Below are 27,548 nucleotides of genomic sequence, written 5' to 3' on the forward strand. Positions count from 1 at the left end.
AACCGATTGCTGGTTTCCAGCAAAAATTTGGATTGCTGAACATTCCCAGCATTTTTTTTTTGCTGGAAATCGAGGTAAAAATTTACTGTGTATGAATCCAAGTAAATAATTGTATCCATTTTTTGTAAGAGGCCTGCAGAAGGAATTGTCAATATATATAAAGTCGTACAGCCCTGTAGGAAGAACCGACCCATGGGGAGGGGGGGGGGGGGGGGTTTTGGTGATTGATTTTTACATAAGATTTTTTGCCCAACAACATATGAATAAAAAAAAAACAAATTATATTTGTTACTATATGATTATTCAATATAAGTTCTCATTCAAAGTTTTTGTATTAAATTGTTATTTTGGAAAAGTGGTCCTTAACCTAAAGTTTGAGCTAATTTTTTTATGAAACCTTTAGAAACAAATCATGGAAATTTCGTTCATCGAAGGTTAAAATTTTTGAATTTGTTCAAGAGTCTGATAGATCAAAATTATTTGATTTGAGCATAAATTAATTTCTTTTTAGTCTTGCCTTCTAAAAAAAGTTATTCTATGCTCAAATCAAACAAGCCCAATCTTCCAAACTCTTTTGCAAATTCCAAGATTCTAACCTTTGAAGAAAATAAATAAAAATTTCCAAAAAAACAGTAAGGGATATGATAAAAATTTAGATCAAATTTGCTTGATGCAAACTTGAACTAAATTTATGATTTTAACTGGAAATTTAGCTTTAAAAACTGCAATATGATATTGCCAATATCAATAATGTTAAACAATACACCAAAAAAATATAAAATTTTGTGCAGATTTTTTTGGTGAAAATCAGGTTTTTCAACAGGAAATATTTTTCATTTAAAATCATTCCATAATAAAAATCCTGTGGATGAGTTTTTTAAAATATAAATTGGGATATTTTGCATAAAACAAAACATATAAAATTAACCCAAATACTTTTTTATATCTGTGCTTTTCAGCTGAATTGTGTGTATAAACTAATTCTGAATAAAAAAATTTAAATCTAGTAGTTGACAAGCAAATTTTTAAGTTCACGTTCTCTTGAATTCCTCTACAATTTTATGTTGATTGAAAAACCCATTAACAAGTTAAATCTTTTCCTGAATTTTTTTAAATCTGAATTCTGAACCTGAATTCAAAAATTGAACTTTGAATCTGTTTCTGAATTTCTATACGATTTCTGAAATGTACAATAAGTACGATTTTCGAATCTTAATTCCAGATCAGAATTTAAAGAGCCAAGTTTTTGAGCCATCTTTTATGAATCTATTATTTAAATTCTGTATCGCTGGTTTATCTTGATTCGTTTTTTCAATTATTTACTTTTAATCTGTGTTGTGAATCTGAATCAAAATTTGAATTTAAAATGATGAATGTGAATCTGAGTTTTTAATTCTGGATCATCACCTAGAAGCTTAAAGTGTTTAAAGTTGGTGTTAGAATGAAGTTTGAGAACTTCGAATTTGAATATAAAGCAAAATTCTAATCCTTTTTTCATATTCAGAAAACTATTATCAAAATATTGAAAATGCAAAAAAACATGATTCAAATTTGATATGAAATGCAAAACTTAATTTTTACCAGGATTTCAAAGCAGAAAATATTTAATTCCTAATTTTTAATGATTATTCGATCTAAAAATCAAGAATCCTAACTTCAGAATCAGAATCAGAAATACGAAAATATTTAGAAATACACCAGAACCTCCAAAATAGGTTTTATTTAAATATTAATATTCAGACCTGAATTTCTGTGATAAGGTTGCCAGATTGCTCGATAAATAGTATAAATAAGGCCGGAACAAATTTCAAATCCTTCTTTTGTCACTCGGAGTTGGAACATCGCAGGGGGGGGGGGGACAATAAAAAATAATGCGAAAAACAAATAAATTGTAATAAATCGCACGAAAGCTTGTATGCAACAAAATTGCATACTATAACATTGCACAAAACCTATAAATCAAGTTTTTTTTATCGAATAATTCAAAAAAATCAAGATTAGAAAAGGTGGAAAAACTCCCATCTTCCAAAATTTGTATTTTGGTCTTGCAATCTTGCGGATATTTGAATTTTTTGTCGAAATTGACATAAAATTCTTAAAACTTTATTTCCCCTCCCCCCCCCCCTTCGTGTTTTTGGAAATTTCGAAGACGGGGAGGGGGGGGGGGGTGACAAAAGACGAAATTGATATTTGTTCTAGCCTAATCTCGAATATTTAATATAAAATTTTGGAGAAATTCAGACACCCTGTTGCCCGGATTTCATAGGAAAAACCCCTGTTTTGCCGGGTCTGTTCTTATCCTCACTTTTAAATCAAACTTTGAAAAACAAATTGTGTTGTAAATTATTTTTACCTTATGTGTCCGAAATTTCTGGAGAAAGTTTTAAAAAAAATGATAATGAAAGTTTTTTCAAGTTTTTCTTGATTTTTGATGAGCAATTCCTAGGTTCCGATCAAAATTGACCGGTATTCCCTGGATTTTGGTCGACAATTTTGAAATCAAATACCCGGTTTTGCCAGGTTTTTATATAAAACAGCCCGGATTTTCAGACCCGGATACATGCTGAAAAAATTTTGACAACCTTATCCTATGAACAAGTGAGAAAATTTTGAAAAACTGTAACAGAATTTTGAACTTGGGATGGTTTTGGCATTAGTTTTTAATCTAGATTGTTACTCTTGAATATCTTTGCTCTTTGATCATAATTTGATTATGGATTTGAAATTTGAGTGTAGAGTAGAAAACCTCGCTTGCTTTTTTGGACCCTCATGGGGGGGGGGAGGGGGGGAGGTTTAACCATGTAGTCGACAATATAGTTATTGAATTGTAATAAAAAACTGTACATTGGGGTTTTAAGAGAGGGGCTCTTGATTTCAGATATTATCGCGCCAGCATTAAATTTCACTTCGGAAGTCCGGACTTCCGACTGACTTCCGAAAGAGGAAAATGAAGTATAAGATCTGCTGAAGTCTGTGTTCAGCTGTCAGTTCACCTGCGACTTTTCTACAAAATCGATTTAAATACACAGTAACTCCGAAGGTATTTTCTTTTTTTTTTCAGTCTAAGGTTTATCGAGATTTTATTTTGTTAAAACAAAACCATTTCAACGTATCATATTTTAACAGTTGCTAGCTTTAGAAGTGAGATGAAGAATGTGCAAAATAAAAATTATGAAAATAAATAAAACAACTATGTGGCAACAGCTACGAAGTGTAAACAAAAACACAAGTCAGTCATTGATCTGTTCTTGTGAGCGACAGACGTGTCTGAGTGAATCTCTGCATTGAGATTCATAATGAGCGTGAAATCACGACAATGGCGTAGTTGTTAAGATGAGCACAGATTTGCAAGGCTAATGCTCAGATGGTTTGATAATGGTTCCGGCTTCGGTAAATAAGACGGAGCGACTGAAAAAGCGCAGATTAAAGTCTGTTTTACATAGAATCTGGTCGCATCTTTTCATTTACTGCAGCGCCCCTAGTTGTCACATCGCGAATCTATTGACAGTGTTTTGATCCGGATGGTTGGTTTACTTAGTGGTGAAAATTTCATCAAGATTGAAGCAGTCAGTCTAAAGTTATCGACGATGGAACTCGAAAGGCGAGAGAAAATTCTGCACACTCACGTAGAGAAACCGACGTGGTCAGGGGTAAAGATCGCGAAATTCCTGAAATATCCAAAATCGACTGTAAATTCGGTGCTGCAACGTTACGCAGACAATTTGCTCGTAAGTTGATGATTTGGCAAGGGATCTGTAGTTGTGGGAAGAAGACTAAAATTTTCATCACTGGGGACACAATGAATGGAAATGTTTACAAAGAAGAATGTCTCCAGAAGAGGGTTTTGCCATTCATTCGGTTCCACAAAGGTCCGGTGAAGTTCTGGCCGGACCTGGCAAGCTGCCACTACAGCGGGGATGTCGTTAAGTGGTATAAGGAGAACAAGATCGATTTTGTTGAAAAAAGTATCAATCCACCAAACTGTTCGGATTTTCGTCCCATCGAGAAATATTGGGCAATAGTTAAGGGCAAACTGAAGAAATGTGACAGAACCATGAAAAAAAACCGCTCAAATGGAAAAGTGGTGGAACAAGATGGCGAATGAGGTTACCAGCAGTACTGTGCAGAAAATAATGGGAGGTATCACAAAAAAAGTTCGAAAATTCATCCGAAAAGCTGACGAATGATTTTTATAAATTTTTTTTTCCTAAACCCATTCGAGACCGATTGCACACCGTGTGTGCAATGGAATTTTTGTGCCTTTGTCAGAACAATCTTTCATTGTGAGTTTACTATTGCTCGGAAAAATAATATTCTTATACCAATGGAATCCTCAAATGTGAGGCAAAATGTATTGGGGAATGGTTTGGATGAAAATCAAACGACATAAAAGTTATCTAACAGTAAAGTACTATGAGTTCGAATGTCCTGAAAAGGCCTCCGTCTCGAATGGGTTAAAGTCCAATAAAAACCCTACAAATTACAAACAAATATTATTGTTTGTTTTGATTTACTCTTCCGGTGGTAAAAGATGGATTGGCTTAGGGAGCACAAATTTGCAAAGTCTACTGCTGCTGATTGGTTGTTTGGATTTGGCCTTCCGGTGGTAAAAGATGAATTGGCTTAGGAATCGCAGATTTGCTGCTGCTGCTGTTTGTTTTGATTAGGCCTTCTGCTGGAAAAAACGGATTGGCATAGGAAGCGCAGATTTTCAAGGCTGCTGCTGATGTTAGTTTGTTTCGATTTGGCCTTCCAGTGGAAAATGATAGATTGGCTTTGGAAATGCAGATTTTTAAGTATGCTGCCGCTTTTTCGTTGATTGATTTAGCCTTTTGGAAAGCGCAGACTTTAAGGCTTATTTTTTACTTGGTCTTTCGGTGGAAAAACACAAATTGGCTTAGGAAGCACGGATTTTCAAAACTGCTGCTGTTGTTTGTTTTTTTTTTCGGTATCGAATGCGAATATGGCAAATAAGCCAACATCACTGTTTCGACAAAATTTTACAGCTCCATTAACTCCCAGCAAAAATATAAATCTGTTATCTGCCAAATATCATTCAGATAACTTTGTACTATCAAACTGTAGATCGCCATACGTACTATTCGACCCAGCTAACAACTCCATTTGTTAACTTTTGTCGCTTTCGCTCTTTTAGAAATTCACTTCTGATTTGGCCTTCTTGTGGCAAAAGGCGGATTGGCTTTGGAAGCGCAGATTTTTTAAGTCTGCTGCTGCGGTTTGGTTTCCAGTTGGATTTCCATTGGAAAAAGACGGTTTGGCTTAGGAAGCGCAGATTTGCAAGGCTGCTGCTGATTGTTTGTTTTGGCTTGGCCTTCGGGTGGAAAAAGACGGATTGGTTTAGAAAGCGCAGACTTCTAGGCTGCTGTTTGTTTTTTTTATTTGGCCTTCCGCTGGAAAAAGACAGATTGTTTGCTGCTAATGATTATTAGTTTCTCCGGTTAATAAGGCGGAGTTACTGGAAAAGCGAAATTAGTTTAGGCTTCTGCGTATGTTTTCAATCATTTCGATTCCAGTAGTAGGACGGATGGCTGAATGCTGCTGTTATTTTTTGCATGTTTTGACTCATGTAAAAATCGAATAAAATTGGTCGTTTTTTCGATACCGACCGATTTTTCTCAAACCGTTTGCGCGGTCATTTCAGCAGTGCCATAAACGGGTCATAGACTATACAAAATTTGCAAAAATGCGATGAAATTCGATTAAATTCTGTCGCTGTTAGCACGATTTGAATGGCATGATGAGCGCGCAAACGGTTTGAGTAAAATCGGTCGGGATCGAAATATTTTGCACAAACAACCCTCTGTGGCGTGCTGTTTGTATGAAATTCAGATCATTTACTCAGCCCCAGCCGGGGTGGAAGGGGTTTTTGTTGTTGCTGTTGCTGTTTTCGCCAGCAATCGTTTGTGTTCTCGTGAAATATATTTATATTGTGTGTGGGCGAGCGTAGGATCAAACAATCGTCGTGAAATCATCGAATTTACACAAGCCATTTGTGTAGCCTATGGGCGATGGGCGCGCTCGCAATCCCGGTATACGATTTCTCGTGTGTTAAACAGAGAGAGAAATAGCCTTCACTCCAATTTCACTCCGATTAGCTGTCATTCTTATGGAAATCTGTGTAAGAGTAAAGAGCAGGCTTTATTCTTTTTAGCAGGCCCAATCCCAATGGCCCGCTACACAATGCAAATCGAGTTCACAGCGGCAGAATTTAATCGAATTTCATCGCATTTGTGCAAATGTTGTGTAATGGCCCGCTTTATGATTTGTCTTGAGTAAAATTCAGGGAATTGCTATGAAGACAAATATACGGTGTGACACCGCAGCTGATTCAACGCATTATTACTTTTTGTGATTAGGTGTTTGTTGAGGAAAGTGAGAAGGCAGATTAATTTTATTTTTAAAAACTTTTAGCATGAGAAGCAACAAAGTCGGAATATTCGAATAATGTTCGCATAAAATTTACAACCGGATTTTATTGAAGATGTCCTATAAATGTCCAGACGTTCAAACCAAAATAATATAATTACCAAAAAAAGCTCTTCAATGCTGCAACCCATCGACATATCCAGCATTGTTTGTAATGACCCCGATAACCATAAATTCTAACTTCGAACATATTGTTCGGCGGCTAAATGATTGGTAGGCAAACCAAAATATATCGTTCGATCGCCGCCTGACTGACCAGACACAACACGTTTGAATTTTTGCCGAATGGTCAATTTACGGCAAATTGCAAATTCACGCGGCAGTGCTCTTGAAAACTTTTCCTTGAGACGCGACGACGACGACGGTCGGCCAAGCCGGTTAACCTTACCAAAAAAAACTGATTCAAAACAACAACAAAATCCAACGAGACACACACTCTACCAAGTTTGTGCTCTATAGAAAAATACTACCGATGCCTGTAAGAGACCACAATGCAATAAAAACAAGTAAAACATGGGAACATAAATAAGGTGGGTTGCGAAAAGTGAACAAAACACTGCAAAACATAAGACGGCGAGCTGTTAAAAAAAACAATGTTAAGCACCTTGACTTTAATCCGTCATTTCCTGTCAATCAGCCGACAGCCGCTTAAGATAAATGTTTAAAGTTTATAGATAGTACCGATTTTAGCTTTTTTTTTTTTTGTAAATTCTTTATTTGAAACGGCTCATACCTTTAGGCTTTAAGGAGCCAAACTCATTTTGTTTGATAACAATTGTGTGCTTATATCTAGTTCACTTTTTTAAGAAAAGATAGAAGATAGATAGGGAAATGTGAAAATAAAAAGAATTATAGACGAAGATCAATAGCTTTTAGGAAAAGATATATTTCGAACATGTAGTCCAAATCTATCACAGCCAGCACATCTCTCACTGGAACATAGGGTGGTTTTCCTCGGGCCCTTAGGGAGTCTATTAAATTCGTTCTAGCGACAAGATGGACCTCGCACGACCAAACAATATGCTCGATGTCATGGTAACCTTTCCCGCAACCACATAGATTGCTGCCAGCAATATCAAAACGATAGAGTACCGCGTCTAAGGAACAATGATTGGACATGAGACGGGAAAATATACGAATAAAATCCCGACTCAAGTTCAATCTATTGAACCATGGTTTAAGGCTTACCTTTGGGATAATCGAGTGGAACCACCGACCCTTGTCATCCTCGTCCCATTTGCGCTGCCAGTTGACAAGAGAGTTTCTTCGCACCAAATAGTAAAATTCGCGGAAGACGATTTCACGTTGATACGTGTCGCCTTCCATCGCTCCCACCTTTGCCAGAGAGTCTGCCTTCTCATTGCCCACTATCGAGCAATGAGAGGGAACCCAAACAAAGGTGATGGTAAAGCGACGTTTTGATAAAGCACTCAAATTATTTCGTATCTTCTCGAGGAAGTACGGCGAGTGCTTTCCCGGTTTTATAGAATGGATTGCTTCAACAGAGCTCAGACTATCCGTTACAATATAGAAGTGTCCATCTGGCCGTGATGCGATACTGTCCAAAGCCCAGTGAATAGCTGCTAACTCCGCTACATATACAGAGCATGGTGACTGAAGACTGTGAGAGGCGCTATATATTTCGTTGAACACTCCAAATCCTGTTGATTCCTCTATAAGTGATCCATCGGTAAAGTACATTTTATCAGCATCGACGTGTCTATATTTAGCTTCGAAAATTCTTGGAATCAGAAGAGGGCGATGCGAGACCGGGATTCCACGAATTTCCTGCTGCATAGACAAATCAAACTGGACAGAAGAATTGTCGTAGTCTGGGCTACAAACACGAGTTGGAGAATACGAAGAAGGGTTTACCTGCATTGACATGAGGACATAGTATATAGACATAAATCTAGTTCGAAGATTTTGCTCAAGTAACCTTTCAAAATTCACAATCACCAATGGGTTCATGACCTCACACCTGATGAGGAACCGAAGTGATAGTAGATTGTATCGATCTTTCAAAGGAAGTATTCCTGCCAAAACTTCAAGACTCATGTTGTGCGTTGTGGACATACAGCCCAAAGCGATGCGAAGACAACGGTATTGGATACGCTCGAGTTTGATGAGGTGAGTTTTGGCAGCCGACTGGAAACAAAAGCTACCATATTCCATCACTGAAAGAATTGTTGTTCGATACAATTTTAAAAGATCTTCTGGATGGGCTCCCCACCAGGTGCCAGTGATTGATCGGAGAAAATTGATTCTTTGTTGGCATTTTCCTTTCAGATACTCAATATGGGCTCTCCAGGTACATTTGGAATCAAACCAAACCCCAAGATACTTAAAACACCTCGATTGAGTGATCGTCCTACCTAGGAGTTGAAGCTTAGGTTGAGCAGGTCTATGTTTCTTAGAGAAAACAACCATCTCCGTTTTCTGAGGGGAAAACTCAATCCCAAGCCCCAAAGCCCAGGAAGACAATCTGTCTAAAGTATCTTGTAAAGGTCTGTGCAGATGAGACTCGGAAGATCCTGTGACAGACACCACGCCGTCATCTGCAAGTTGTCTTAGAGTGCAGCCTTCAGAGAGACAACTGTCGATGTCACTTACATAAAAGTTGTACAAAAGTGGACTCAAACATGAACCCTGTGGAAGGCCCATGTAGGAGATTCTTCTAACTGCAATATCTCCGTGAGCAAAGTTCAGATGTTTCTCACAAAGCAAGCTGTATAAGATGTTGTTCAATAGAGGAGGCAGACCCCGGGAGTGCAACTTGTCTGACAAAACCTCTATTGAGACTGCATCAAAAGCTCCCTTTATGTCTAGAAACACTGAAGCCATTTGCTCACGTTTTGCGTACGCCATTTGTATCTCTGAAGACAGCAAAGCAAGACAATCGTTTGTTCCTTTGCCCCTTCGAAACCCAAATTGAGTATCTGAAAGGAGACCATTTGTTTCCATCCATTTATCCAATCGGAACAAAATCATTTTCTCCATCAATTTCCGAATACAAGACAACATCGCTATTGGACGGTACGAGTTGGGGTCAGACGCTGGTTTTCCGGGCTTTTGGATAGCAATGACTCTCACTTGTCTCCACTCTTGGGGGACAATGTTGTGCTCCAAAAATTGATTAAATAAATTTAACAAGCGAAATTTTGCGGCATCCGGAAGGTTTTTCAACAAGTTAAACTTGATTTTATCAATTCCCGGAGCTGAATTGTTGCAAGAGAGGAGGGCAAGTGAGAATTCGACCATCGAAAAGCTGAAATCCAGATCGCATCTGTCTAGGGACACATTCCGAACAACTTTTCGGTTCGGTGTGGAATCGGGACAGACTTTTCGTGCAAAGTTGAATATCCATCTATGTGAATGTTCCTCGCTTTCATTTGTTGAAGATCGATTACGCATGTTTCGTGCTACTTTCCACAAGGTATTCAAGGACGTTTCTCGTGATAACCCTTCTACGAATGTACGCCAATGTGCTAGTTTTTTCCCTTTAATCAATTTTTTGAATTGATTTTCAAGGGACAGATATGCTTGGAAAAGATCGAGGGTTCCATGTTTTCTAAAATCTTTGAATGCTTTTGATTTGTCCTTATAAAGCTTGGAGCACTGGTTGTCCCACCATGGGTTAGGAGGTCTTCGACGTACAGATGAATTTGGGATGGGTTTCGTTTGAGCACAGACTGCGCTTTCATGTATCAAACAAGCTAGGAAGTTATACTCTTCCAAAGGAGGAAGAACATTCATAGAATTGATGGCTGTTGTAATCGTATCCGCATATTTTTTCCAGTCGATGTGTCTTGTAAGGTCATATGCCATATTTGTTTGATTCGAAGTGCTGGCCCCATTGGTGATTGTAATTTTGATTGGTAAGTGGTCACTACCATTGGGATCAGAGATTACCTTCCACTGGCAATCCAATGATAGTGAATTTGAGCAGAGTGAGAGGTCAATTGCACTTGGTCTTGCAGGAGGTTTAGGTACTCGTGTTTTTTCACCCGTGTTCAAAATTGTTAAATTGAAAATGTCACAAATGTCATAAATAAGAGTAGAACGACTATCGTCAATTTGTTCTCCCCAGACAGTTCCATGTGAATTGAAGTCACCCAGGATCAACCTTGGCTCAGGAAGTACTGAGCACAGGTCCTCTAGGTGACTTCGATCCACTGCAACTCTATGAGGCCAGTACAAACTGACAACGCATAAGTCCTTACCTCTTATAGTTGTATGACATGCAACAGCTTCAATTCCTCCTGATAAAGGGAGGTGGATTCTAAAAAAGGAGTGGCGCTTATTGATCCCCAAAAGCACCCCTCCATAAGAATCGTTGCGATCCAGACGGATAATGTTAAAATCGTGGAAGGAGATGTTTGATTCGGAAGAAAGCCATGTTTCAGAAAGGGCAAAAATATCGCAACTAGTTTCATGAAGAAGAAATTTGAACGGATCCAGTTTAGGGATAATACTACGACAATTCCACTGTAACACAGTGATATCTCCGACCTCTCGGCGTAAATTAGCCATCGAGAGAGATAAACACTGAAATGAGGGGCCAAGTTTGCATCAATTGCTTTAAAAATGTCTTCACAATAGGAAGCATTGAGAGTACAATGCTTCTGATTGATTCTGATACGTTGAAGAACTTGAAAACTCCATCCAAGATATCCGACAACTTAAAAAGTCCCGTTTGGGAAGTTGATTCAGGTGAAACTACGTTGGGATTGAAGGTATTAGATGTTCCCGCTACTTCGGGTTTATTTTGAGGTGTAAAACACATTCGGAATCCAGGAGGAGATGGTTTTTCTTTCTGTACAGTTGGCGCTTTTTGTCTTTCGACGACTGGAGGGTTCAACGTGACTATTTTTTTGGGGATTCTGGTGTTCTTAGGAGCTGGTTTTGGACGTTTCCGGGAATTAGCAGTAAACACAACTGGAAGTTCTTCGTCGGCTGTGTCCGTGTCTACATTGTCAACTGGCAATACAGCAAAAATATTACTCGAATGAGTTTGGATCGGAGGCGCCGCGCCCTTTAAAATGGCGGCATAAGACCGCCTTGACCGTTCCTTTAAAGAGCGCTTTTGATTATCCCAGCGACTCTTAAATGCCTCACACGAAGAGATTTCATGGGGTGAGCCCCCACAATAGACACATTTCTGTTCTATTGCTGAGCACGCTCCATCCCCATGATTCTCCCCGCATTTGGGGCACCGCGGCTTGTTGCAGCAGTGCGACGCAGTGTGCCCCAACTTAATGCAATTTTTACAATCCATTGGGCGAGGCACAAAGAGTCGCACAGGTAATCTTAAAACTCCGTCAATCAAAACGTAGTGAGGGAGGGCGGTACCCGCAAAGGTCACACGGAATGAGGCCGAAGGGGAGTACTTTTTAACTCCATTCACGACGGTGGCAGTTTGGAGTTGGCGACAATCCAAGATATCGACCGAAGTCGAATCAAGGCTCCTAAACTTACCAACGCCGTTGGATTTAACGTACTCCGCCTGTAGGCTCATTTCAGTGATCACGCCCTCGATCTCTACGTTTCGAGACGGGATGTAGACGTGATATTCTAGGTTTATGAACTTGCTGGCCACAATCTCATTTGCGGCTTTCCAGTTAGCCACCACAACGCGCAGCTTGTTCGGACGCAATTTCGTAACACTGGTTACAGAGGGCCACCTCGCCAGATCTTTGGTGATCTGAACCACATTTAGATGTTTACCGTTCGCTTTGGGCCGGATGAAAACCACCCATGGCCCAGAGGAAGATGAGCCCTCTGTATATTGTCGGAGCCGGTTGACTCTCCTCTCAACAGGGGATGATGCAACATTGTCATCCATTAGAGAACGATTTGCATCTGAAGGACCGGCATCAACCGAATCCTCCAGATGCTCCTCATCTTCATAGGAGACATTTGCATCATCCCCAGTTGGAAGGTATAGTCCCCCGCCTTCGCTCATATTTCTCAACGGGAAAACGAATGTTCTCCGTGTTGAAAATATGAGCGAAGCTCAAAATGATCGAAATATATATATTTAAAGGGAAATAAGATAGAGGAAGTAAAAGTGAAAAAAGAATAAAAAAAGAACTCACTATTTTTTGCACTTATTAGAGTGGTATTTTTTTCCAGTGTATATGGACTGCTCCAACCACGTGGTCCTCCGTTGATTCTCCAAAACAACGTCAGCCGAAGAACCCAACAAGACGAGCGCAGGCCCTTCCTCTTTGGTTCAAGATGGTTGCCACTTCTCGACTCGGTCTCGGGCGAGAACGACCAGTTTGATGATGATGAAGGTAATGATGAAACTCTTAGTTCGCCGAACAATGGCGGCGGACCTCGTGGTGATCGATCAGCAAGGCAGAAAAAACCGCTTTATTCACCAACAATTGATGATTGTACCCCTTCTGTGAGCTGGGGTTAATCAATGTCGCCGCACAAAACACCAACCGTCCTGACGGCACGAATCCCCGGATTTTTGGACGAGATCTCTTACACTTTGAGTCGCGAAGATCGGGAAACTTGAAAACGCGACTTTATGGCTCGAGTGATGCGAGACGAATGATGAAACCGATTTTAGCTTTTTGAGGAATGATTTTTTTTTTTCATTAGAAATTATATATCTGGAATTTTTCGCTGGTATATAACTTCGGTAGTCGCGTTCATTTGATTCACGTGTTTTATATTGGACTTGAACGTAATATTGAATACCTACTTATTTGGTTTAAAAAGTTCACAGTCGCACAACCTTTCATTGAAAGAGTTCATGTCATCTATGAATGCCAATGTTCATTTAAAAGCACCTCGATTATTAGATTGTACTAATTCTGTGTCACTCAACACAGTACTTTTTCAGCCCAATTTTATGTGTGTTCAATGGAAGTTAGTCGAAACAGGTTGAAATAGGTCGAAACAAGTAGGAATGGATTTTGACAGTTGGTAATCTGTCTCTTTCCAATAGAGTTGTTTTTGACATTTCTTACGCACACTTGCTGAGCGTGTACAGATGAGACGGGATAATTAACCTTAAAAACTCTCGGTACAAAAAACGGGCAACCAGTCGACGCACATGGTCGTTTTTGAGGTTAATTGTCCCAAAACTGAAAAGTGTTGGTGAAACAACCAGCATAATTTCACGAACACTACCAACGGCAAATAGGACTATAGAGTTGTTTTTGACATTTCTTACGCACACTTGCTGAGCGTGTACAGATGAGACGGGACAATTAACCTCAAAAACTCTCGGTACAAAAAACGGGCACGCACATGGTTGTTTTTGAGGTTGATTGTCCCAAAACTGATAAGTGTTGGTGAAACAACCACACTCAGAAAAATACTATTAAGTATGCCATAAGATTCTCTTATGAAGTGGCGCCATAAGAAAAATTAATGAAATTCATAAGATTGTCTTATGACGCGTATGAATTCTGAAGATGAACGCCTACTTCAATGAGAGGTTGTTGCTTTTCATAAGAGATTCTTATGGAAACAGTAAATCACTTTCTAATAAGAAAAATTCTAGATTTTTCACGCTGAAAAGATTCACTTTATTGTTTGCCAAATTTGTTTAAAATTAAATCATTCATGGTCACCATCAGCAGCGCATCAACAGACGGCTCCATCAAATTTATTTTTGCCGCATTTTAATCTTCGACCTTTCGTTTTTTGCCGATCAGCGTGCTGAAAAGTAAACAAATAATGTATATTAGTTTACTAATATATTAAACGATCACACCAAACACATCAAATCGAACTTACCATTCCGGAGATAACAATAGCATTTAAAATTGAAGGGAAACTACAATAACTATGAACTGGCGATTGCTTCGTACTGTTAGATGATGAAAAAAAAACTGATTCCATGAATGAATGTGTTCATTATTTTTTCACAAAGCCGTTTCTTCTATTTTTCATAAGAACATCGTATGAAAATTGAAAGAATTTCATAAGACTCTTATGAAACATTATTTTGCACTCTAAAAAGCGGTTCATAAGATGCATCTTATGAAAATTATAATAAGAATTTGCCTGAGTGCAGCATAATATCGCGAACACTACCAGCGGCAAATAGGACTATTGACTTCGACCGATTTCAACCAGGTCGTCCGTTGAACATACTTACACCAATACTAATGCGTGTTTTGTGCGTTTTGCACACGAATTTCTAGACAGACCGAAACAGATCACGCGAAAATTCAGACGCGTATCGTAACGGGCTAGAAAACAAGCTTATATGCATGGAATCCTTAAATGTATTGAAATAAAAAATTTCGTAATATTAAATGAGACTGAACAAGCGATGATTGGACAATCTGAATTTATTGCAGAGTTCCGCGACATTTTGGCGGTTTGCTTTTCGTGGACGTGTTCACATTAGTAGACCATCTTGGTCTTAGCCGTCCGCAAACAAAAGATGAATAACAAAAATTGCGTGGACTTGTTTCAAACGCATTCGTGAGGTAAAACCATTAAATTTCTTATAAATAAGATAACTTTATGACAAGTTTTTATTTCATTCGTTCCCCCCGGGGCAAGTGCAAACGTCTTCTACCGCACAGCACAGGAATAATTGCAGGAAGAGTTAGCACAGCGACAATCGACTCGAAACACACAGAACCGACTGCCGACTGAATCCAAACTGTAGAGAATATTAAGTGTGCATATAAATAATAAATCAATCAAACATGACACGCTCTAATGGCTAATGAATATATATCAAGTTGAATGAAATTGTTCATAAAACATAATTAGCTATTTGATGGAGTCCGTTCAGAAAGTTGGACGAATGTCAAAAAAAAACGAAGTCTGAAAGAGAGAGTCATATACTCTCGCTAGAAGGTCTTCGATAAAAAAAAGAGAGCTTGAAGAGACTTATTAGCATACCGAGTCAGTCTATAGAGAGAGCTTTAAAAGAATAGATGGCTTTCGTAGCGGAAATTAAAACATTTAAATTGAAATAAAAATGGGAAAATAAAAATGTTATGAAATGTATACGTGAAAAGTAAAGGACTAGTCACGACAATGGCGCGGTTGGTAGACGAGATAAGGTCTATCTAACAGGTATGTTTAAATTTGGTAGAAAATTTTAAAAAGAATTATAAAATTGCGTGTTCACTTGGCGTCGATAATTTTTTCATCAAAATGGCGGCCGCAGAAAATTTGATTTTTGAAAATTTATTGTCTGGAAAACATTTGTCATGAACAGTTGTCCAATGATTCAGTGGTAAAAATAAATACTGGAAAAATGGGATTAAGCTGTGAAATAATGGGATCAAATAAGTAATTAAAAAAAATGTCTCGATGGGGAAAGACAATGGGAATCCCCTAGGGTGGATGAACATTCTATTTGAAATTAAAAGGAAAACCGAGTTTCAATGACAGATTTTAAAACAATTCTTGGGTTCTATAGTCCCACAAGGGTTAATTACAGTCCCTTGTGGGTGGAATCGATGTAAAAAGAAAAAGTTCCCAATTGTTGATAAATTAAAATTCGATGAAAAAAAAAATGGAACACATTAGGGGGAATAATAGTCCCTAATGTGAGGAAATAATTTAAAACGTTTATTGGATTCTATAGTCCCATAAGGGTTAATTACAACAGTCCCTTGTGGGTGGAATCGATGTGATGAAAAAAAAAGTAAACGAAGTCTCGATGGGTAACGAAAAAGTCCCCAGGGTTTATGAATTAGAATTGGATAAAAAAGGCCCATTAGGGGGAATGACAGTCCCTAATGTGAGGAATTATTTTAAAAGATTTCTGGGATTCTATAGTCCCAAAGGGTTAATCACAGTCCCTTTTGGGTGGAATCGTTGTATATAAAAAAAAAAGAAAAATAAGTTCGATTGGATAAAGATAAAGTCCACAAATGTTGATGAAATTAGAATTCGATTTAAAAACAAAGAATAAGGCACATTAGTAGGCTTACCAGACGTACTCTTTTTGTAGTACATGTACTCTTTTTTACCTCAAAAAATCGCGTACTCCTCTTTTTTGAAAATTCAGGTATATGTACTCTTTTCGCAGAAAGTTGATTATATTTTTGTAAAAAGCCAACATTATCGTTTTTTTTTATTTTGATTGATTTTTGTTTTATTTTGCATAATTTACAATCTGAGTGCATTGCATTGAAATATTTCAAAGTAATTTGTCTTGTCCCTCGTTCGAATTTTGTTTTATGACGTTTGATGGGTAATGTAAACAGAAGGAAACGAGAAGAATTTTTCGCGGTCAAACGTTAATTGTCAAATAGCCAAGTTGAAGACAGGGATCGGATCGTAAATAAAAGTTTTTAATGTGTCCGAACTGAAAATTTGTTTTTAAGTAAAGTTTCACATATAAATTCCAGAAACGTTTGCCGGTGATAGTTTTGGTTTGTATGAAACTTATAATTTTTCTCAATTATTGATATTTACAATCAACTGCAGTCCTTTTAGACTTCCATCATGTCCACGGCCCGGCGGAAGAACAAATTTTCCGATGGCCTACAGAAAGAGTTTCCGCAATTCAAACCAACCACAAACGACTCGGAAGTTTTTTGTGTTATTTGCCAGAAACCACTTTCTATTGCAAATAAAGGAAAAGCTGCTCTGAATCAGCACTTGGCATCCCAGAAACACCAGGCTAGTGTGCGAGCAGCTGGATCGTCACAAAAAATGAACGAGCTCTTTGTAGTGCAAAGATCACCACTGGATTTGAAGGTTCTGGCAGCGGAAGCGACCATGGCATACCATACGGTGCAACACAATTACAGTTACCTGAGTTGTGACTGCGGAAATAAACTTTTTAAAAAGCTGTTTCCTGACTCCGCTATCGCAACGAAATTTGCCTGTGCAAGAACCAAAACGGAGGCGATTGTGAACAACGTATTGGCGCCACATTCAGTAAACATGTGTCTGGAAGAGATCAGGTCACAATCAACGCCATGTGTCGGAGTCAGTACGGATGGAAGTAACCATGGAGCAATCAAAATGTTTCCGGTGTTGATTCAGTTTTTCAACCCTGAAAAAGGTATCAGGCTGAAAGTGCTCTCATTTGAACCTGTGGAAAATGAAACTTCGGTCAGAATCACTGAATTGCTGACGAGTACGTTGAAGCGACATGGGTTGATGGACAAGTGCGTTGCATTTTCTGGAGACAACTGTAATACCAACTTCGGAGGGATGAACCGCAGAGGAAAAGACAACGTTTTTCATCATATGAAGGAAGCAACACAGCGAGACCTGATCGGCGTTGGATGTCCGGCACATTTACTCCACAATACGGCCAAGCATGGATTTGACCGCATGGATATCGATATTGAGGCTCTGGTTTTTAAAATTTACGGTTTTTTTTCGATTTATACTGTTCGTACTGCAGAACTTAAAAGTTTTTGTTTATTTGTTGAAACAGAATATAAATCTGTTCTCAAACATTCTAAAACTAGATGGCTATCGCTTAAGCCTACAATAGAGCGCATTCTGCATTTGTACAAGGCTCTGAAAAGCTACTTTTGCTCTATCAACAGCCCACCAAAGTTACTTGAAAATTTTTTCAAGGATGATGTTAACGAAGCTTATTTGTGGTTTGTTCATTCATTGATGTCTATGTTTCATAATAACATTGTCAAAATTGAAGCTGCAGATATAAGTTTGATAGAAATCATTCATGTTCTAGAAGACGTCCAAAGGCAGCTATCAGAACGCTATAATGAAGAGTTTCTTCCTTCTGAAGTGGACAAAATTTTTCAAGCAAGTCTTGATGCTGCCCAAACACAGAAAATGAAGAAAGCTCTCATTCAGGTTTACAAGATTTGTATGGAATACTTGGACAAATGGACTGGTCATTTCTCGGAACTGAAAGTTTTCCGTTGGATGACTCTTTCCAAGCAGCCAGAATGGAAAGAAGTTAAGGAATGTCTCGAGTTTTTGAATGGAAGAGGAGTAGCTGTTGATGAAAGTTTGCTATTCGATCAAACCTCGAATCTCAAAGCTTTTGTTGAGAATAAGCAGGACGATGAGGATTTTAAGAAGCTGCATGCGGCGAATAAATGGGTACTCTACTTCCAGTCGATTGTCCCCAGTGCATACACGGAGCTACTAAAGATTTGCCAGTTCTTTTTCGCTATTCCTGGCCAGAATGCCAACGTTGAAAGGATCTTCAGTTACATGAACAACTTCTGGTCGGATGATCGCAGTCGATTGTTACCAGAATCGGTGCAAGCATTGATTATGGTCAAATTCAATTATCAGTATGACTGTTCTACATTTTTCGACCAATTTGGAAAAGACAATAATTTTCTGCAAAGTGTAAGGAATAATGACAAGTACTAGTACAACGTTAGCATGTAAGACAAGTTTTTCTTTAAGTTTTAAACAATATGTATTGTTGTCCAATAAACATGTAGTAAGCTAAAATAGTGTTTTTTATATGATTATCACGAAAATTCTATTTCAATTTTTTCAAAACGAATTTGTACTCTTAAGTACTCTTTTCATAGAACAATTATGTGTACTCTTTTTTATAAAGCTACATCTGGTAAGCCTACACATTAGGGGGAATGACAGTCCCTAATGTGAGGAAATATTTAAAAACATTTTTTGGATTCTAAAGTCCCATAAGGGTTAATCACAGTCCCTTGTGGGAGGAATCGTTGTATGTGATAAAAAAAAGTCCCGGTAGGGATTACGAAAAAGTCCCCAAGATTGATAAACTAAGAATTCGATAAAATTGAAAATAAAACTAAGGTCATTACGGGGAATGACAGTCCCTAATGTGTGACATTATTTTATTAATATAGGATTCTAGAATCCCTTGTGGGTGGAATCGATAAAAAAACGACCTTTAGATTTTGTAAAAATGATATAAGTAATTACAGTATATTTTTTTATCATTTTAAGATATTCATTCATACGACAAGTCTGGTAGATAGGATACGGTCGTTAATGAGTTATAAAAGATTGATTTAACTCTCATCAACATACATACTTACAACAATTTCATAAAGTCTGAATATTTGAATCGACATAATAACATAAGTCTCAACAGGGTAACAAGTCTTTGCAAACAAGTTGTTAACTAAAACTATTGTTTAATTTTGGAGATTTCGACCAGGGAAATTGATAAAGCTTTTCTAAGCGTGCAGTGAAACGTTCGAATTGTTATTCTGATAACTGATTCTTATAAGGTACTTTATAAATGATCAATTTCGAGCAAACCTCCATAGAGGTAAGTTCGACCTTTGAATAACGGTTTGAATAATAAAAATGGTTTGATTAGTTGAAACAAAAAAAAAACAGCAATAGTTTAAGAAAACATGCACTCAGAGGAAATCTTATTATAAATTTCATAAGAGGCGTCTTATGAACCACTTTTTTGCGTCCAAAATAATTTTTCATAAGAGTCTTATGAAATTCTTTCAATTTTCATACGAAGTTCTTATGAAAAATAGAAGAAGTAGCATTGTGAAAATACAATGAACACATTCATTCCATCAGTCATTTTTTCGTCAACATACTAAGTACTAACCTGTTGTGGAGCCACTAGTTTTGTTTTTAAAGTTATAAGTGAATTTGTTATTTTAAAGGGTAAGTTTATTTTTTGTGAGCGTTAAATTATTTGTAAACTTATACAGGATTTTTTGTTTTCTTTCAGCATGTTCGCCGGCGGAAAGGATAAGGGGACGGGGTGCGGCGGAATGACTGTTAGAATCGAGCGTTGATGTGCTGCTCATAGTTATCATGAAGTAATATGTAACAAATAACCCAGAAAATAGATTGAATGTTTTTAACATCAATAATTATCTCGAAATTTTCTCATTAAAGCTAACATTTTCTGTTTCCATAAGACCCTCTTATGAAAAGCAACAACCTCTCATTGAAGCAGGTGTTCATCTGAAGAATTCATTCGCTTCATAAGACAATCTTGTGAATTTCATAGATTTTTCTTATGGCGCCACTTTATAAGAGAATCTTATGATAGACATAATAGTATTTTTCTGAGTGTGTAGTTATGTTTTTCATAGGAACACAATGTATAATTTAGCCTGGGAGCGGAAAAGTTTGTAGTTTATATGAAAAGTATCAATATTTACAAGGAAATGTGTGTACATTTCATAATTCCAGAATTACCTTATTCTAAGCTCAATTGTTGGTATGCTTATATATGTGAACAGTATGTTTTCAAAATATGTATATTATGTTTGATTTAAAAATGAGAGTACAGGAGGAGACGAATGTAGAGAATATTAAGTGTGCATATAAATAATAAATCAATCAAACATGACACGCTCTAATGGCTAATGAATATATATCAAGTTGAATGAAATTGTTCATAAAACATAATTAGCTATTTGATGGAGTCCGTTCAGAAAGTTGGACGAATGTCAAAAAAAAACGAAGTCTGAAAGAGAGAGTCATATACTCTCGCTAGAAGGTCTTCGATAAAAAAAAGAGAGCTTGAAGAGACTTATTAGCATACCGAGTCAGTCTATAGAGAGAGCTTTAAAAGAATAGATGGCTTTCGTAGCGGAAATTAAAACATTTAAATTGAAATAAAAATGGGAAAATAAAAATGTTATGAAATGTATACGTGAAAAGTAAAGGACTAGTCACGACACAAACATCCAGAGCACTTGACGAAAATGAAATGGCGAGAACGAAACAAAAACTTGCTCTCTGTCTGACACACACGCTGCATGTGTGTTAGTGTGGTAGAAATGAATCCTGCTTTCGAGCTGGATCGGTTTCGACTAGTTTCGATCGATTTCAACTTGCTCCGTTGAACAACGACCAGACCTGTTTCGACCAAAACATGAGCCCGTTGAACAACGACCACTTGACAGAAACTAGTCGAAACCAATCGCTACTTACGATTGAACGCAGCTTTTAGTTTTTACAAGAGCAGGAAGTCTCAATCAGAGGTGCCAGGTCGTTTAGTTAAAAATCAGGACACCGGGAAGAAAAAAATCAGGATTTTTCAGGACATCACTAAATTGGTGAAAATAACATTCAGTTCTGCTCAGTTTGCATAACTAAAGGCGAAATATAGGTGCTGAAGACGCCTCAAATTATGCAACTGAAGCGAGAATTAGCTTGGCTGGTCTGGAGTTAATTTCCAAAAATATCATTTAAATATCATTTGAATCAAAGATTATCATTGGTTAAACTGGTTAAACTATTTTATTTAAGATTTGTTTTATGTTCTCATCATTTAACAATCAATTTAGTTATAACATGGATATTTTTTAAAAAATCAGGACAAATCAGGACATTTGAAGGGCTATTTTTAAAAAATCAGGACAATTCAAGCGTTTTTGAAAAATCAGGACGCCCTCTCGAAAATCAGGACAAATCCTGAAAAATCAGGACACCTGACACCCCTGGTCTCAATGGGCCTTCCTTAATTCAGATGTGACTTAATCATCTTCTTCCATTAGAAGTATTATTCTAATTCTTTTACCATTTTTTTACTTGCAGCAGTCTCAATCTAATACCTTTCTGTAGGGAATATTACACTATCTATACAATCGTAGAAATAAATAATTAAAAAACCTCATAGTAGCACATTCATCAGATTAATTGAAATTAATATCCTTTTTTTAATTACAGTGCGGAACTAATACGGATAGTGGCTTGCAGGCTAAGCCAGCGTTCTTCAAAGGAATTGAAAAGTATGCTTTCAATGTTTCCAGAATGTAACTTTCGACTAAAATGCCTAACTTTTAATCCCAACAGATACGTGATCGACACGGACATTCTATTTCCGGTTATAGCCGAATGGTAAGTTTTTATTCTCTTCATCTGTCCTAAAACTTGTTGGTACAATCCTTTTAACTTACTTACTTTACCATCAGAAAACGTACACTTTCTTTATGCTGAAGTCTCAATCCACTGTGCCATGCAAGGTTGCCGAAATCACAGAAAAATAGGTACCAGAATTTTGATTAAATTTTGATCACAAAATCTGTGTCACAGTAGGGGAGATGAGGGCATAACGAGCACCCGAGGCATAATGAGAACTACGCTTTTCTACGAAAGTGCGTATTTTCTTAAATAAATTTTCATGAGGATTTGTTTCGTACTTCCTATAGTATTAATTTTTTACAAAAAAAGGAATCTCCTTATCATCTTTACAGAGATATTTAAAAAAAACTAGCTTGGTTCTCAAGTTACGAGAATATTATAATTTTTGAGCACCACGAAATAAGCTCTTATGATCTTAAAATAACCTTGATCTATAATGTACGCACTGCAACATGATGTACACATTGTTTCTCAATTTTTACCATCAAAAAAATTTTGATTTTTCACTTTTATCAATTTTGCAACACGTTTTTACTTAAATTTGTTGACTAGGGGCATATAGAGCACCATATTATCGAGGCATAATGAGCATTTTCTGCCGTAGAATCTAGCAGCGAATTAAAATTGATTTGACTAGTTTTCATCCGACAATTTAGCCTATTGGTAAGGTGTCGGAGAGGTAATCAAAAGACTAGAGTTAGATTTCTGTTCGAGGTGATTTTTTTCCATTCACAATTCATGATCGATTTTTTTATTGTTCCATTTTACAGCTAGTAGCATCATCCTCCGAACAAAGCACTTAATGTATGAGCGTGCGTGAATTGTTTGTATACTACAAACAGATCTAGATTATTTTGTTATTGCTTTGTTTGATGAATCTACGACTCACCTGACTTCATCGAATTGAATTCGCTGCTAGATTCCCCGGCAAAAACGCACATCTTGCTCTGATTAATGGTGCTCATACTGCCTCAGGGGGGGTTCTCATTATGCCTCCACAGTGGCTGGTTTTCAGCTTTTGGCAAAATTTTTTAAAATGCATTTTTTAACGTTTTCATCTAGTTTTTTACGTTTCAGTCCGTTAGGGAATAGGCTTTTCAAGTGTCTGTACACGAAACAATAATGTAACCTCCATATTATAGCTATTTTCTATGGTTAAATAACCGTTTTCCTTAAGGTGGCCATTATGCCCCCATCTCCCCTACATACAGATTCACAGATTTTATTTTAAATTTTGTACGTGTTGCCAAAATTTTAATATTTTATGTCAATATAAATTTCGGATTTCTAAGCTTAGATTGGAAAAATATGATAACATTTGTAAGGTTAATTTATTTTGCTCAAGTTAAATGTAAATAAGACCAAAGTAGCGGATTACCCTTTTGACCTCGTTCCAATCTCCTTGCGTGGGGCAACTGATATGGCGACTCATAATGGACACCGATGCTGATATGTCTGGTCGGGTGTTGATTGAAAGGTAGAGAAGTTGACCAATTACCTTCTGGTATGCTTCATTATCGGAAAACGGCGCCTCCTTCCTTTCCTGTTTGATATATCCCGGATCGAACGGAATTTTGGAATCCTTGGCATCCACAGCAATACCCGTTTCTCGAATGATTTGATCGATGTACTGCTGCTGGTCCACGAAGAAATCGCCTTTCTCGTCTCGCTGAACCTCAATTCCGAAATAGTAATGGATGTCTCCGAGCTCACTTATTTCGAATTGCTTCTTCAAAGCAGCAATCAAAGTTGCGCAAAGCTCAATTTCCTCGCTGGCTACTACCAAGTCGTCAACTTACACCAGCACGTAACAGGCTTTTCCGTCCTTTACCTTCCGATAGAGACATCCGCTTTGCAGCGCTGGAAACCCTGCTTGCAAAGCGCGGAATGCAGCTTGGAATTCCATGCCCTGGCAGCTTGTTTCAGACCGTAGAGGCTTTTCCTCAGTCTGCACACCTTGTGTTCAGCTCCTTCTGCGATGAATCCGGATGGTTACCGCATGTATATCTCCTCCTCAAGATCGTCGTGGAGAAATGCGGTCTTTATATCGTACTGCTTAACCACCATTTCCGCTTAGCAGCAACGGCCAATAACGTGCGGAGGGTAGTCTGGCGCGGTTACCGGGGCGAATACTTCGTCGTAGTCGCATCCAAACTTTTGTGTGAACCATTGGGCTACCGGGCGGGCTTTGTAGCGAATGATGGTTCCTCGTTCGTCCCGTTTCGTCTTGTACGTCCATTTGCAGCCAACGACTTTCTGACTTTTCGGTGGATCGACCAATTCTCAGGTTCTGTTTTTCACCAGCGCGTCGTACTCCTCCTGCATTGCCGCCGACCAACGATCGCCGTCATCACGCCAAGAGCCTCTCGGGGGGTTTAGGGATCACCTGTTGACCGTTTGGATTTATTGGCTCGTTTGGAACTGCGACACGTCACTACCAGCCCCTGCTTGGACTCGGATGCCTGAGCGTTACCACCAGTTGGTTTGTGGCGACCAGATCTGCTTGACTCATGCGATGAAGCTGAAATTCCACGAGCAGGTATACTACCTTTGAAACCAATCAAATAGTCAAACAACTTGCCTGGAACTGTGCGCTCCCGTCCGCTGCGCCTCAACACCTGTGACACGGGTGGATTTGAAGTAGAGTGCCGGGGGGGGGGGGGGGGGGGGAGCACAGTGGGAGTAGTCACGTCACGTGAAGGATGTTGTTGTCGGTCTTCTTCATCTGATTCGTCATCGGTAAGGATGTCTTCCATCGATTTGGGACCCTCGGAACGTTTCGTGAAGTAGTCGAAACCATCGTCACAGGGGTAACTGGAACGTTTCGTGCAGGATGCTGGTCCACCGGTTCCTTAAAGTCCAGCTGTATGTACACCGGCTGAGGATGTTGAACCCTGGCTGATTACGACTTTGCTCTCCCTTCATCCAGAAACGTAACATCCCGGACTTTCGTCATAGAGCGTGTCTTGAAGTTGTACACTCTATACGCCTTGGAGTCTTCCTCGTAGCCAACAAGGATGCACTCTTCAGCTTTGGCGTCCCATTTCCGTCGTTTTTGTTTCGGAATCCGATAAATCCGGCTTTCTTCCTGACCAGATTTCCTCATGCGTCTTGGTGTGACCCTTGGTTGGTAACCGATTCAACAGGTAAACGGATGTGGATACTGCTTCTGCCCAGAAGCGCTTCGGAAGACCGGCTTCGAAGAGTAAACACCGGGCTCGTTCGACGATAGACCTGTTGATTCGCTCCGCCAAGCCGTTTTGCTCCGGGGTGTAATCGGTGGTTGTTTGGTGTTTGATGCCAAGTCGATCCAAAAAACTTTGGAAACCTCGATTTGTGTACTCTTTTCCATTGTCCGTTCGAATGGTCTTGATCTTGCAACCCTGTTGTCTTTCGGCCATACTATGGAAGGACTGGAACGATTGTAGCACCTCGGACTCAGACTTCGTCGCCAAAAAATAGACGAAGATCTTCCTGGATTTATTGTCCACAAACGTGATGTAGTACCGGTTCTTCCCAATCGAAGGTTCCTCCATCGGCCCGCAAACGACTGAATGGACCACCTGGAGCACCTCGTTCCCTCGTGAACCGTCTTTGCTGAAAGGCAAACGGGTTTGTTTTCCAAGGGAACAAATTTACACGCATCACCATCATCATCTTGAAATTAGACTCCGGATACAAGGCCATTTCTGAGTTGCTTCAGACTTTTTATGTGTAGGTGACCCATTCTGCTGTGCCAAATCGATTGAGTTCCACCGGACGAGAAAGCCAAAGATAGATGGGACTTCTGACCATCGAACTTGAATAAACCATTCACCTTCGTTCCGGTTGCGAAAACCTCTCCGTCGGAATTGACAACAGCGCACCCGTTGTTTTCGAAGACGACCTTGTTCCCGTTCTCGACAATTTGGCTAATGGACAGTAAGTTTGTCGAGAGACCCGGAGTAAACTGGACATTTCGAACGTTGATTTCACCTGGGCTGTGTCGTGACTTCAGCTTCGCATCTCCGATGGACACAACATCCATCGCTTCTTGATTGGCAGCAAATACTGTACCACTGCCTCGGTTCCGATTCTCGAGCAGATTTTCGTCATTGGTTAAATGGGATGTTGCACCTGAGTCGAAGTATCAATCACCATTTCGAGCTTGATCCACCATCGACAGCACCGTGCAAAACGCGTTGTCCTTTCTGACTCCTTTCCGGTTCCTCTTCGGGCAATTTCTGGCAATGTGTCCGAACTTCGAACACGCCTGGCATCTCGGACCCTTCGGCTCTTCGTTGTGGGACTTCGATTCATGATGAGTTCTCGGTTGGGTTTGAGAATTGTGTTGTTCTTGGTAACTTCCTTCCGGTTGTTCTTGATAACGATTGCAGAACCTACTGCCGGATCCTCTCATTTTTGAAGCAGCTTGGTTTTGATGAGATCGCCTTTGATCTCGATGCCGGAATTTGAAATCGCCATCACCATCGGGCGGTACTCGGAGAGAAGGCCAGCAAGCAGCAATGCTCCAACCCATTCGTCGCTAACGTCAAATCCGATGCCTGTCAGTTGATGGGACGTTGGCATGATTCGATCAACGTACTCGGCCATCGAACCACAGTTCTCAAGCTTCGTGTTGATCAAGTTTCTCAGCAAACCAACCTTGCGTTCCGTGCCGGAGTCTTCAAACGCTCTCTCCAGATTCGACCAGACCTCATGTGCAGTTTCGGCTTCCTGAACGTGCACATAATTAATCGGATCCAAAAGCAGGATAATCTTCGCTCTCGCCTTGCGATCTTTTCTAGGATCAATCGTTGGCCTCGCACCGGTGTCAGTAACGGTCGGCTTCACCACATCCCACAGCTCCTCCAATTCCAGGTATGTACGCACGGCAAACTTTCAACTGGACCAGTTGTGGCGCCCTGTTAGCCTTTGGATTCCGGGTAGACTTGAGATTGAGGCGCTCAGACCATCACCGCCGCCAGAACTTCCAACTGCAGAAAACATCTTCGGTTCTTCAAATCTTCCTGACTGGGCCTATAACCTCTTGAAGTATGGGGTTCCGCAGAGTTAATGGAAACACGTCTTGAAAGATTGAATTTATATTTGCGAATGATTGAAAAAACTTAAAGCTAATGACATTGGAGTGTCTCGATTTCTGTGATTAGTTTCAACTAAGATCGACCTACTCCAACAGTTAATAGCTACAAAATTTTCTCAGAAACTGTTTCCGAATCTACAGGAAAATATACTCTGTTTTTTGAGTCTTTGTCGTTCCTACGAGCAGTATTTAGTGGCAATCCAATTTCGCATGCCGCCTTTTCGTGTATTGAGCC

General features: G+C 39.0%; 1 protein-coding gene across 2 annotated transcripts in view; it reads left to right on the plus strand.

Moving 5' to 3' along the window:
- The window catches only part of LOC129743614 (xaa-Pro dipeptidase), a 92,539-nt gene that overhangs the window by 59,093 nt on the left and 5,898 nt on the right, over positions 1-27,548 (plus strand). For both annotated transcript variants that reach the window (XM_055735691.1, XM_055735692.1), the window contains exons 5-6: positions 22,036-22,097; positions 22,162-22,206. In XM_055735691.1, the coding sequence (XP_055591666.1) occupies positions 22,036-22,097; positions 22,162-22,206 (107 nt within the window). The remainder of the gene's footprint in view (positions 1-22,035; positions 22,098-22,161; positions 22,207-27,548) is intronic.

This window comes from Uranotaenia lowii, chromosome 2, assembly GCF_029784155.1.
Source record: "Uranotaenia lowii strain MFRU-FL chromosome 2, ASM2978415v1, whole genome shotgun sequence".
In the NCBI taxonomy this organism is placed as follows: domain Eukaryota; kingdom Metazoa; phylum Arthropoda; class Insecta; order Diptera; family Culicidae; genus Uranotaenia; species Uranotaenia lowii.